General features: G+C 50.2%; 1 protein-coding gene across 2 annotated transcripts; it reads left to right on the forward strand.

Annotated features, from left to right (window-relative positions):
- The first annotated feature begins 825 nt into the window (after positions 1–825).
- On the forward strand, positions 826–12961 carry UBE2Z (ubiquitin conjugating enzyme E2 Z). 2 transcript variants are annotated; one of them, XR_012046125.1, is made up of 8 exons: positions 826–1227; positions 3089–3161; positions 4942–5129; positions 7088–7199; positions 7809–7921; positions 8455–8545; positions 10390–10770; positions 10912–12961. XR_012046125.1 is itself a non-coding variant. In XM_072886106.1 (7 exons), exons 1-7 carry the CDS (start codon positions 899–901, stop codon positions 10558–10560), a joined length of 1077 nt encoding a protein of 358 aa, XP_072742207.1. In that variant the 5' UTR covers positions 826–898; the 3' UTR covers positions 10561–12961. The 2 variants fall into 2 exon arrangements, 1 of the variants encoding a protein (XP_072742207.1); XM_072886106.1 differs by having other exon boundaries at positions 10390–12961.
- The last annotated feature ends 249 nt before the right edge of the window (positions 12962–13210 follow it).

The raw sequence follows: 13210 nt of genomic DNA on the forward strand, positions 1-13210 counted from the left end.
CCGGCCTGGCTCCTGGGGACAAATGTGTAACCCTGCACCAGTACCACCGTGCTTTGGGAATCTCTGGGTGTTGACAGCGGGTTGTAGCTATCGGCACATCAGGCACTCCACACTGGGAAACAACAGGAAACAACAGGTCTCAGGAAAACAACACTGTTACCTCTGTCTAAGCTAGTTACGTTTATTCTCCCTTACGCGCACGAAACCGTGCATAAATAACTTTTGTTGTTGTTGTATCCCTGGTAAAGCAAAAGTGACCTTGGAACTCAAATCGCTCACTCGCGGTTGCACGCTATTACTGTAAGTAACCGAGTGTTTCTGGGTGGCTCTGGCAGGTGTTGTAGGGGTGAGATGGTCCTTGTAGGCCAGAAGCAGAGCTGCTGGTTTCCTGCGAGCCGGAGTAACGGTTTCCCCGCTCTCGCACCGCTCCGGGCAGGCTGTTTGGCTTCCTGACCGTTTCCCGAGGCTGGTGGGTGAGGGTGTGTGCCCCGGGGAGGGCTGTGGGTGCCCTCCGCATGCTGAGGCGGGCTGACAGCGAGTCTGCTGCAGCAGCCGCTTCCCAACAGAGCTTTTTTCCACCCAAAAAGCCCCAAGCTACGATTTCTGCAGCCTCCAGACCCGGAGACCCCCGCCACAGCAGGGGGCGCGCTGCTCGCAGCGTTACACTCTAGCCTACAATGAGGCGTCTCTGTGGAAGAGGCGCTCTGGCACCGGGGGGGAGGGGGGGGAGACTCTATGGTGGCTGGGGGGAGCTTGCGCCGGTAGCGGGAGGGGGGAGCGGGGGAGGCGCCGCTCTGGCCGGCGATCAGTGGTGGAGGCGAGGGGCGGGGGCCGCTCTGGCCGGCGGACTCTCTGGTGCGGAGTCCCGGAAGCGGCGTTCCCCCAGGCCGGGCGCGGAATGGCGGAGAGTCCGGCCGCCGAGGAGGCGGCCCCGGCCGCGGTGCTGGCGGCGGCGGCGGCGGGCAGCGGCGGTGCCTCGGCCGGCCCGGGCGGCGGCGCGGGGAGCCCCGGCGTCTTCATCCCCGCTGAGCTGTGGGCGGCGGCGGGCTTCGGCGCTGCGACGCCGGGCGCCGGCGTCGCCCCGGGGAGCGGCGGGGCCCCCATCGCGGCGGCGGCGGCGGCCGCGGGGGCCGCGCTCCTCACGCACTCCGCCTTCTGGGACCCCACGGTGAGCGGCGACTGGGACAGCGAGCGGCCCAGCCCGGCCTGCCTCCTGCGGATCAAACGGTGAGAGAGCCGCGCCGCCCGTCAGCGGCGGAGCCTCCCCGCCCCGGGCCCGGTGGCTGAGCGGTGCTGCCGGGTGCCGGCTCCCGTAGCGGCCCTGGGGGGTGGCTCCGGTCCTCGCCTCTGCCGGCCTCGCGGGGCTCCCCCGGGCCTAGCCGGCTGTGGGCCGGGGAACCCCCGCCCCCTGCCCCGGCGTCTCTTGCGGGGGCTGCCCGGGCGGAAAGCGGGCACGGAGCCGAGGCTCGTAACGCGGCAGAGGCGCTTGGCTCGTCCCTGGTACCCTCGGGGCGGTAGCTGTCCCCTGGGCCTTACCATCCCCTCGCCAGCGGTCCCGGAGACCTGGGTTCCGGCCTGGGGACAAGTCCCGGTCCCTCCCTGTGTCCTGGGGCTTTCCTGGGGACAGACCCCGGTCCCCACCGTGCCCCGGGACTCTCCTTGGCCAGGTGCTTGGGCGAGGATGGAGTCTGTCACACCTCGCCTGCCCTGGAGCCGTGGACCCCTGTGCCACCATCCGGGGTCTCTTTCTCCGTCTGCTGTTGCTGGGGCGTTTGGCAGCGGAGCTCCTTGGTGCGTGGCTCTAATCCTGCCCTCGGGATCGCTGGCTGCTCCTCGGACGTGCTGTTAAATGGGGAGGGGAGCAGGCTTCTCAGTCCCCATCGACGGTCGAGTTAAGATATTTATCCTGAACCTGCCCGTAGTGATCCTCCTTCCTGCTGGTGCCCACCCGTTTGGCTGCTCTGACTCTTTAGAGGATCATCTGGTTAAACCTGGCGTGTCGATAGCCTTTGGTATAACGAGCAATATGGTCTTGTATTGTTCGACATGCTGGCACTGTTTCAACAACTTCTTCCTCTTCCTTCAGAGCAAGTATCACTGCCTGCCAGGCTCTTGCTCATCCTTCTCATCCTTGTTCTAGAGCTTGTGTAATGTATTCCAAAGATGGCACCAGATATTTGGGCACTTTCCAATCCAAACGCCAAAAGCACTGACTTCGTAACGGTAGGCAGGAAGGCGAGGCTCACCTGTTGCCCTCGCACTTGTTCTCACCCTGGAACCTCACTGAACTCCGGTTGCTTCCCAGATGGGAAAGTTGAGTGCGAGCTTGTCCTGGAGCTGGGTGCAGCTCCGATTAGGGGAGGGAGGTTTTTTGGCGATGAAAAGTAATGGATGCCATTCAGTCTCTCTGTAAACTGCAGGGAGTTGTAGGTGATTTATTACTTTTCAGTTCATTTAGTCCCCATTGCTAAGGAAACAAGGCCATTGCGATCAAGTCGAGTGTGTATGTGCATCCGAACTACTCTTGAACCGGCTGTCTGATTAAACCCAAATTTGTCAGAGCGGTAACGGTTTTCAGAGGTGGTTGAGTCACGGTATATTTGGGGAAAACAAATGACGGGGTACACGAAAGGGGTCCTGTAAATAGTCTGAGTGTGAAGAAGGAAAACATGGGGAGGGAATATCATCCTTTAAATAACAAAATTCACCTAAGAGAACTTTTAAACCACTACTGTAGGGGAAGTTTATGGTTGAAGTTGTATGCAGTGGAGCTGATCTGTGGTAAAATACGAGGCAGCAGGTAGTCCAGGTCTGATGCCTTGGTCTGATGCCTCGTGTATTGATTCACTGAATGCTGCTTGTGCTCTTGAAATGCCTCAGCTATTTTTGGGGATAAGGTGAAAGAGCTCAGCCAGAAAGCAGTCAGAGGCAAAAGAAAAATGTCTAGCTCTTTGCAAGTTGCAAATTTCCATCTTAAAAGTCTGTCCCTTTGTATCTGTGCAGAGATTTGTCATCTAGAACGTTCCGTGCCTCAAGGGCTGATGAACGTCAAGGGAGATCTTGACTAATTCCTGTTTCCTTTATTCAGGGATATCATGTCCATTTACAAGGAACCGCCCCCGGGAATGTTTGTTGTGCCTGATCCCCACGACATGACCAAGGTAAGAGAAGACTTGGAGCTGGTTCAACTTTCTGCTTCTCTGTATGTTGCTGTTGATGGCTGCTTTAAGGATCTGCCCAAATGGAGTATTCCCTTAATGTTTTGAGAGAAGTCAGGGTGAGTCTTGCAAGAGCATAATGAGGCTCCAGTTTTCTTGGTGACACTGAGATGGGCTGCATTTAAAATGGGAGGAGGCTTTCAAGGAAGCTGGCTCTGTGGAGAGATACCATCACAGGGATCTGAGGAGCTTCCGCAGATAAAGCCAGCTCTGCTTTAGTGGCCCTGTGAACCCGTGGGGTGTGCTGATCCAGCTTGTTTAGTCCTACTGATGCTTGAAAACAATCAATAGAGCAGCTCAAAGAAGAGAGAGCTCCATGGAAAGCTGTTGGCCATGGGGGGCTTCTCAGAGAGGCTGGAAATGAGAAACGTCCATTAGCCACAAGCAGTGCTGGAGTATCTATAATCCGCCTGTGGAACTTGGAGATGTTTAATTGTTGTGAGCTGGTAAAGAGATGCATCCCTGCACCCAAGCCCTGTCCCGCTGTGGAGCTGCCCGCCGGGTTCTCACAGGTACCAGGGTCGCATGCAGGTCTGACCCACGCAGCCGCTCCCACCGCATCGCCTCCAGCAGACCTACTCTCTAGAGACACTGGCATGGCTACTGCCTCTTCTGCCCCGATTCTTCCCCTCCTGGCTCTCCAGGACTGGGAATTTCCGATTATGTCAGAGAGAATGCAGTGAGCTGGGAGGCAGAAGTTGCTCAAACGGTGTTCTTGATCCACTGTGTTTCTTGGCTGGTGCTGCCCTTTCTCCAGCCAGTATCAGCTGGTCTGGCTGGGCTGGTTCCTGAGAGTCGTGCGTGCATGCGTGTGAGGTTGCTTTGGTTTTTTTCCTCTGCTGCACACTTCTCCCACCCCCCTGACAAATGTGGCGTCCCCCACATCAGTCAACCTGCCTGACTTAGGGCCCCTGGGTTTTTAGAGGTAGCACAAAGGGAGTGTCTCTGCACAGCCAACTCCTACCTGGGGCACTTAGCTGCAGCTGTGGCTTCCCTCAGCGTCGGTAGCTGAAAGTGCCAAAATGCCCTTCAACGGAAACGCGGGTTTGTAGAACGCCGGCCTCGGGGCTTTTCACTGAAATCCTGGGGAGGTAAGAGGATTGTTAAAGGAGACTGCTTGGATCACTTGGGGAGTAAGTTTCCCTAACAGCCCAAAGGGAGTAGATTTCCTGGGATACAACTGGGATCTTTGAGGGTAATTAGCATGGAGAGAATAGGGTCTTAATTTTGGATCCTGGCAGAGGAAATTGAGTGATTGGTTTTAATAAGACCAAATCAGCACGAGACCATAAAATTGAGGAATGCTCTAGTTTTGGCAGAAATTCTGAATTTTTTTATTTCTAAAATTAGATTTTTTTCATATTTGAAATCTTTCTATTTTTTTTTAAGCAGAGCTTACCAGCTGAACTGTGATTCAGTCTGGTTTGGACTGTATAGAGATGTATGGGAGGCAGCTGTGGTGGACTCTGGCCAAACCTTGCGTTGGAAACCTGCTTTGCACATTGAGCGTGGCAGAGGGGAGAGAAGTGCGCAGCAGTGGCTCTGGCTAACGAGGGAAGGAGGGAGGGTTAAGTATGGCCTGCACATGGCGTGTGCTTGTGGAAGATGCTGCCTCCGTGCTGCTGCCTGGGTGGAGATTTCTTGCCTTCGGTTGGCTTTGTTGAGGATTTGACGGTGCTGCACAATTTTGAAGTGGTGCGCAAGACGGGCTTTTGTTTTCCAGATTCATGCATTGATCACAGGCCCATTTGACACGCCTTATGAAGGGGGTTTCTTCTTGTTCCTGTTTCGCTGTCCTCCAGATTATCCCATCCACCCACCAAGGGTCAAACTGATGACAACGGGAAATAACACAGTGAGGTTTAACCCCAACTTCTACCGCAATGGGAAAGTCTGCCTGAGTATTCTAGGGTAAGAGGAGACTTTGGCTGTTTTGATGGGAAATCAGGAGGTGGCTGCAGGCTGTATTCTGCCTCACGCATCCTTCTCAGCGCGTTGTGCCCTGATCTTGCCCCAGACACGTGCTTGGATGCACCTTTATGCTTCTGTGAAGTCATGTACAGAATCAGAGTCGTAAAGCAGCACAAATTCCTCTACTGAAATAAGAGTCTAACTTGTATTTAAAAGCACCTGAGAACGGAGCAGGGGAAGCACGAAGTTCAGTGGATGCTGCCGCTTTTCTCCTGCTTCCCTTTGCAAAGCCTCGGCCCGAGCACTGTGTTTCTTCCGCTTTTGCGCTTTGCAGCTTGATCCTTAACGTTGTTTGAATGTAGGTTTTTGTGGTTTTAATTTCCTCTCTCTGTGTGGGTTTAAAAATAAATAAATAAAATTAAAAGCCACTAAGAACTTCCTTGAGAGCCATTTGACTGCTCTGGGCTTCCACCTACACATAGTATGTGGGGCTGAGCAGTGGGTGTAATGATTTACAAGCGCTGCTCCCATGCTGCCTGTTCAAACAGGCTCTGCTGCTGCAAATGCTTGTTATTCACCTGCTTGATTTTTAAACGTGTGAAGGTCCTGGTTGATTGAATGGCTCTTACGGCTCTGCCAGAGGAACCCTGGCTGTGGTGTGATATTCCCAACCCCAGCTGTGACAGTTTCAGTCGCCAGTAAAGAAAAGCTTTAGCTGAGACTCTGGACTGGTGCAGCTGGGGTGTTAGTACGTAGTTCCTTCTGCTGCAGAGAGATAGTAACGGCAGCCAGGTGAGGAAGGGGCAGCGACGGCTTGAATTGCTGTTGGGATTTGGTCAACCGACAGGAGTCTGAGCGCTGATGTGGCTATAAGACTGCCTTTGCTGGGATGGTTTCAGCAGTGCTGTGCATGTGCCACTTACACCAAAGTTGGTCCAAGTAGCTGATACCCGTCAGCTGATAGATACTGGCCTCAGGGCTGGTAGAGAGATGCATTGTGCTGGGAAACACCTTCCTCGGCATAGGAGTCTTCCTGATCCGGTGAGCTGGATGCCAACACCTGCAAAGCAGTCAGATGTGTAGGGCATGTCCCTGTCTCGGCGGTCTGAATGCCCAGCAGCTCCCACGCAAGCTGTCTTGTTGCTCGTGCAATTGTAGCCCTGGCATGGAAGCTAAATTATTGAAGAGCGAACAAAGAGCCTCGGCCTTAGTAGAAATGGGAAGCGCAGAGGGAGCTGCAAATGAAAGGATTTAGGAAGAGCATATGTGGGTCAGCACATCTTTGTTCAGCTCACAGGGAGACAGGTCTGTATCTGAAACTAGGATATTAAGGGCAAGCAGCAGAACAGCTTTTTCTGCTTACGCTGTTCTATGCAAAGGTTTTTGCTACCCTGTGTGTATGAAATGGGCACCTTATTCCTATAGCAGAGTATCCGTTAGTTAGCACTAGCTTGTGATGGCAGTCCTTGTGCTGAGTGTCTGCATGACGGACTGCACAAGTGATGGTCTTGTTTGAGTCTTGAAAATCAGATTTCAGTTCTTAAGAGTTGTTGGTTTTGACTTACGGTAGTGCTGGTAGCTTGTGTTGCTCCAGGCTGCTGTGCGAGACGATAGCCATAGCTTTAAAGTGCCCTGTAAAACGCTTGGAAATGTTACTTTTCCTCAACTCTTGTGTGATGCCCTGTGTGTGTTAGCAGTGGAATGAAGTTTACCAGCCTCTCTTGTCTTGCTCAAGCTAAAGTACTCATTTGGTTGAGAGAATAAACAACTGTGACCCTGAAAACTTTCTTGGTGTCCAGTGCTTTCTATGTCTGTAGCAGCTGTTTCTTTTCCTGTCCCATTTCAGTAAGGTATAGATGTGGCTTCCCAAGCTTTCTGATCTTTGGTAGTTGGAGGGGTGGGGCTCACTGGGCCAGTCCTGCATTGTTAATTGATGCTTTTCTGTTTTAATGCCTCAGCACTTGGACCGGGCCTGCATGGAGCCCAGCACAGAGTATCTCTTCAGTCCTCATCTCCATCCAGTCTCTGATGACTGAGAACCCCTATCACAATGAACCCGGCTTTGAGCAGGTGAGAGTTTGAGGTGGATCATCTCTGGTTCTGCAGCTATTTGTCTCTTCCCTCCACACCTTGCTCCTGGTGGCAAATCCCATTCTGGAAATGGGGACAAAAGTAGGTTATGTCGCTTGGCTCTTTTCCAGCTTGCTCTGCCTCTAGTCAGAGCTTGAGGGGGAGTTGCAAGCCAGCTCTGAACTGGAGGCTGCTTAGCTCACATATATGTAAGGTAACAGAAGAACAAGAGGCATTCGAGAAGTTGCCGGGGAGATGAGATGGCTCTTCATTTCTCTGCTACACGACTCCTGAAATGGCTTCCTTGGGACACATTGTCACGCAGGAACCAAACTGCTCAGGTTTTCATGGTCTCCAGCATCTTGGAGAGAGGCAGGTTTCTGTGCTAACTTTATCAGTTGACCTGTCTCCAAAGCTGTGGGAGTCCGAGGCTCTGGAGACATGTAAAATCTTGCCAGCTTTTCATTTGCCATATAAATTAGCTCAGCATACACAGAACAGACAAAACTGTAGTGGATTCATGCACCAGTGAAATTCATCGGGCCCAGAAGGGAGAGATGAAGAGCCATTGCAGTTGTGTGGACTCACTGGCCCAAATTCTATTTCCAGGAGAGGCACCCCGGGGACAGCAAGAACTATAATGAATGCATTCGGCATGAGACCATCCGGGTAGCAGTGTGCGACATGCTGGAAGGAAAGTGTCCCTGTCCTGAGCCATTACGGTATGGAAAGGAGGCATGGAGGGAGCATAAGAAAGTGGGTGTGGGGAAGCAGAATAAACTTCTCTGGCTGCCCTTCCTGAAGTCCTGAGAGTTGCTCCAGGGAAGAGTGAGTCTTTAACTCTCCCTGGTCCAGCGAAGAGTGGTTTTGTTTCCCCCGAAGTGGGTGGCTGCATCTGTGTGGAGCCCAGGAGCTGAGCATTGACAAAGGCTGTGCTAATGTGCACAATGGCTGCATCCTCTGACTTGTGTTTGAGTATAAATGTGCCTTGTCTTATGGGAAGAAAAAAATCTCGGAGGGAGGGGAGCACAGCTGTTGTGGAAACATGTGCAGAATCTCTTCAGCTGCAGTGATGCTGCGGTTCGTCTCGCTCTGTGTCCTTGCCTCGCTGTAACCCTGTTAGTTGTCTGGGACACCCTGTACACGTATCCACACTGATTACATGAACTGGAGTTCAGTGGGATGGGGTTACCCTGGATGACGTGACCATTGTAACGCCGTCGTTTTGTGTTGACTGCTCTCTCGTTGCATTCAGGGGTGTAATGGAGAAATCCTTCATGGAATACTACGACTTCTATGAAGGGGTGTGTAAAGAGAGACTTTATCTCCAAGGACAGACAATGCAGGTGGGTGGCAGACAATTTTCTTGTTGATAACATGCTGCCTTAGATAAGGGTGTGTGGTTAGTGACAAACAACAATGTGCAGCACGTAGACGTACAGGGGGTGGATCTGGATCTTTTCTGTGAACTGTATATTCCAACTTTGAATCACGAAACTGAGACCTGAGACATTCCTGTGGATAAAACGCTACCGTCCCCGAGTTCAGAGTATGCGCACGGTGTTTTCAAGGCTGTTAGACTTCTCAGAGTGCTGGACCTGAGCCACTCTCCAGACAAGCAGGTACTTCTTTCAGCAGTGGAACCAGTACAGTTTGCTTTCATGTGGATTTGGTGTTAAGCAGGGAGGGCACATGCCAGTTGTCCAATGCTGGTGGCAACTGAACTCTGTTGCAGTATTTTCCTGTTGGGTCACTGCTAGAGTTTCTCTTTTTCTGAGGTTCCTGTGCTCCTACAGCAGATAGGAACTTTTCTCTGATGCTCCTTGTTCTGTCAGATGAGATTGAAAGTGGCTGACTGAGTCAAAAGTTACTGGAGGAGGAAGGGGTGGGGGAAGAGTGACAATACGGCAGACACATCTAGACAGGTTCAATACAGGAGCTTGTTTCTGCAGGAAAGTAGACTTTAAAGAATAGATTGCCAAGCTATTTGCATATGAACAGATGTGTCTTCCTCCCTCATCAGCCACCTCTTGTCTGACTCATTGAGAAATTCCACTGCTAAGAAAAGATGGAGGTGGTTGATTTAATGATCTTGTGTCTCTGAGCCCTTTTTCCCTGTCAGTGCCTTCACTGGCTGTGTAATTCATAAATTGAAAGCACTCCCAAAGCAGCAGAGTTGATGTTTGGAGTGAGAAATTCCCATAAGGAAGGTCTGTGTCTGCAGAGAGTACTGAACTGAAGGCTGTGTAGTGAAGTTTGGTGACATTAGAGGATCGTCAGGTGTGGCCCGCTCTTGTTCCTTCTTCAGGGAGCCAGGGCTCAGTTGCTTTCTCCATGGGTTTATGGACTGTGGCCTGGGACTGTGTTGTGCTCAGTTCCCAGAGGCAGGGACTGCTGTGGTCTGTCTTCTGCTCACTTGTAAATAGTAGTGCAGGAAGCATGAACACAACGTGCTGGAGAGATGGCATTGTAGTCTTCATTACCCTGTATTTAAAATGAAGTTGCTCCAGGCTCAGTATCAGTTGAGCGCTTGCCAGATGTGCTGTCTTGTTAACTCTGGGGCCACATGTTGGCTTGTACCAAAGATTCCCATCAGATAGGACAGTGTAAACTCCACCACCACCTTATACAGCTCTGGCAATGTGGCTTCGACCTGGGATGGCGATAAAAGCAGCAAATGTTAAGTAATCTCCACAGACTTTCTGCCTCTGACTTGGCTACATCTCAGCTGTGGGCCTTGATTTAAAATAGTGATGCTTTCATTTGGAAAGGGTCTTTAGCACTAATATAAAGTGTGGTCAAGTCTTTGGCCTCTGGATTTTAGGGGCTTTCATTTGTAATGTTTTCCGTGCCTCCTTGGAGTGGGCCTGAGACCAAATCTATGAAACAGTTTACTTCCTCAAAGCTGCTAGTAGAAATCCAAGCCATGTCCACCTGGCCTTTCCCGTGTTTTTGAAGTTTGCTTGGGTTTGTAAGGTTTCCCAAAAGAGACTCCAAACAGAAATTATCTTCAGTCTTCAACCTCTGCCATGACAATGGAAAGTTTAGGGGCCTCTCCGTCATAAGATGGGATTTAACCCTTAAGTCTTTGACCATTTGTTGCCCAGTTACTATGCAGCTTTTTTCTTTCTGCCTCTTGCCAGAAGGATAACAGTCTACATTAATAGGCTTATCTCTGGTTTTCTTCCAGGATCCTTTTGGTGAAAAACGAGGCCACTTTGACTATCAGTCACTATTAGTGCGTTTGCAAGGAATTCGGCAGAAGGTGCAAGAGAAACACCAGCAGGAGAATACAGAAATAGACTCTGAGAGCAGCTCCTCCGAGACAGAGACAGACACTCAAGGTTGCTCTAAAGCTTAGAGCTGCGTTAACAGTGGAGAGGCCAAGCCGTGGGGATGTTCTGTCTTCACACTCTAGAGTACCCCTGACAGACTCGACAACCAAACCAATGCCAGAGCGGAGAAAACTGCAGGATATCTTCTGTCTCCTTTTACTGCTCTGGTGGATAATGCTGAACGAGAAGACTTCATGCTAGACAAAGCCAAGCTTGTGACAGGCTACTCTTTAAAGGTACTTACTATGCTAGAAAGCTGGAGCATGTGGCATCAGGTTATTTTTTGGAAACACCTACACTGGTTGGTTTTTTTTTCTTTTTTTTTTTTTTTCCATTTGATTAAAGAATGAGATCTAGACTGCAAATTCTCTTTACAGCTTTTCTGTTCCTAGACAGTGAGCCCTTCCCTGGGGCCATGCTGAACGTGGAGCTGTAGCTGTGGGAGCGCTTTGAGTCCAGGGTATGACAGGGCCCACGCACCGTGTGCCCAGGTGAAACCTTTTTGTGCGGGTTGGGAGAGATGGAGCCTCTCTGCTCTGTGGAGCCCATCTACCTGATGTCTTTCTTCTAGACACTGTTCTAGACAGACCAAAGATAAAGAGCAGTGGTGGAATCTGGGCTCCTTTCTGAAAGCTTTACTCAAGCCCTGGGTGACTTTGTCCACTGAGACTTCAGGCGCAAAGGGGCGGATGAAAATGGAAACTGCAAGAATCCATAAATCGAGTGCAGGTGTGTTCATCCTGGTGTTTTGGGGAAGGGAGGGTGAGAAAATCATTGGTCAGAGATGGGGGGAGCACTTAAAAATAAGTCTAGTTTGTGTATTATTTTTTTAAGGTGTTGATTTGAATTTAGCATTCTAGAAATATTTTATTCTGGCTGCTCTGAACGGAGCTGTTTTGTTTCCTTAACTGAAGTACTCTTTGCTTTCCACCTCTCTATACTCAGTGTAATATTTTATTTTCCTCCCTTCTTCCTCCTGCCACCTCACTCCCTGCTGCTACCTTGATCCATCAGATTGAAACGCTAGAATAAGGGGCAATTCTAGCTAAGGAAGCCACTGTTTCTGGGTGGAGTTCTTCAGAGGTGTACGCCTTGTTACTGACAAATTCCTTTGCCAAACTTGGCCGAGCGCAAGCTAGCCGAGTGTCGTAAAGTTTAACACTTCAGTGCTTTGAACGTTTTAAACAGCAGCTTTTTACTGTGAGCGAAGGCCGGCCTCTTGGAGAGGTGTCTGCTGGCTGCGAGCGACATTACATCAAGACGTGTTCAGTGTAACTTGGGTGGAGGTGAAATACCCGCTTTCTCCAGGTAAATGAGCCTGGTGATGATTGATTGGAGCAGTGTAATGTTTTGTTGAAAAAGAGCTTAATCTACTTTTTTTTATTATTATTATTATTATTTTTACGGGAGCTTTGATAGAAAGCAAAGCACAAAGTTGCACATTGTCCTGGGCCCTCTCCCAGTTTCCTTAAACACCTTCCCACCAGCTCGGCCCTGTTTCAGACTCCTGGTGGTGCTGGGAGAACTTCCAACGCAGTCATCTTTGTTCTAAAAAAAGCGCAGAATAGAGGGGCCAAAAGACCCCTGCCGTGCGCTGTACAGAAAGGCAATGCCCCATGCGTCACTGAATTATTTTCAGTCTCTGTGATTTATATCAACTCTTGCAGAACTCAGAAGCCTGCACGCTGCCGCTTAAGCAGCTCTGAAAAGCTGAAAGGTGGAAACATTTCGGAATTGTTAAGGTGCCATTTAACAACTTGGGAACCTTTTTTCCCTTTAGCAAGCAAACTCCCCTGGGTCTGTCATTGGCTTGATTTAGACTTAAACCCTGTCTTCCCTCGAGGGAAAGCTGAACTTACATAGGACTCACTCAACACATACACCGGATGAGAATAAATAAAGCGGTGTTCACCTTGAAATGAGGTCTCAGGGAGGCAGAGGGGTCTCCTGAGAAGTCATGAGCTGTGTGCTACTTTACAGCCTCTTTAATCCCATTGTAAATGTCACGTTGTTTTTCACCATTCAGTAGCATTGTGGGTAGAGCTGTGACTCTGCTGCCTTCCCAAGGCAGAGCTGGTTCTGAAATCTGTTTGTGATGCATGTGGCGTTACCATCCACCGATACGACGAAACAAGAAAATGCCTTATTGTGGACACTATTCACATAACTAGCATGTGGCTGTAAAAGAGAAGTATTAGTTTTATAGCTCTAATGTTGTCTGTCCTACCATTTCTGAATGTTTCCATTTCAAAGTGACAATCCTCAAATGACTGCTCTAGGCAGAGATGTTTTAGCAACAGATTTTTAGACCTAATTGAGTTGAAAATATATGCACAAGAGTCACTCTAAGATACCTTGTTTATATACTATTGTACATAAGATTTTTTTTTTGTGCAATAAAGTTTGTTTTGGCAGAATCTAGACTGGTACTCCTTAGTGGAACAATGACTCCTTCACAGAGCAGAGAGGACCACAGAACAGTTTCTCAGTGTCACTGCTGGCTCCAGGATTCTTTAGCTAGAGTCACAGTTGCATCCTCCGAGACTGCACTTGCAATAGCAGCTTAGATAAAATTTTCCTCTTGCTGTGACAAGGTAATTAGTGGTCTGTAATGGCAAGTGGCATTTCCACCCACAACAGAGGATAAAATTCAGAGGTAAGCACGTATGAATTAGT

This window comes from Ciconia boyciana, chromosome 22 (assembly GCF_034638445.1).
Source record: "Ciconia boyciana chromosome 22, ASM3463844v1, whole genome shotgun sequence".
NCBI classification, from domain to species: Eukaryota; Metazoa; Chordata; class Aves; order Ciconiiformes; family Ciconiidae; genus Ciconia; species Ciconia boyciana.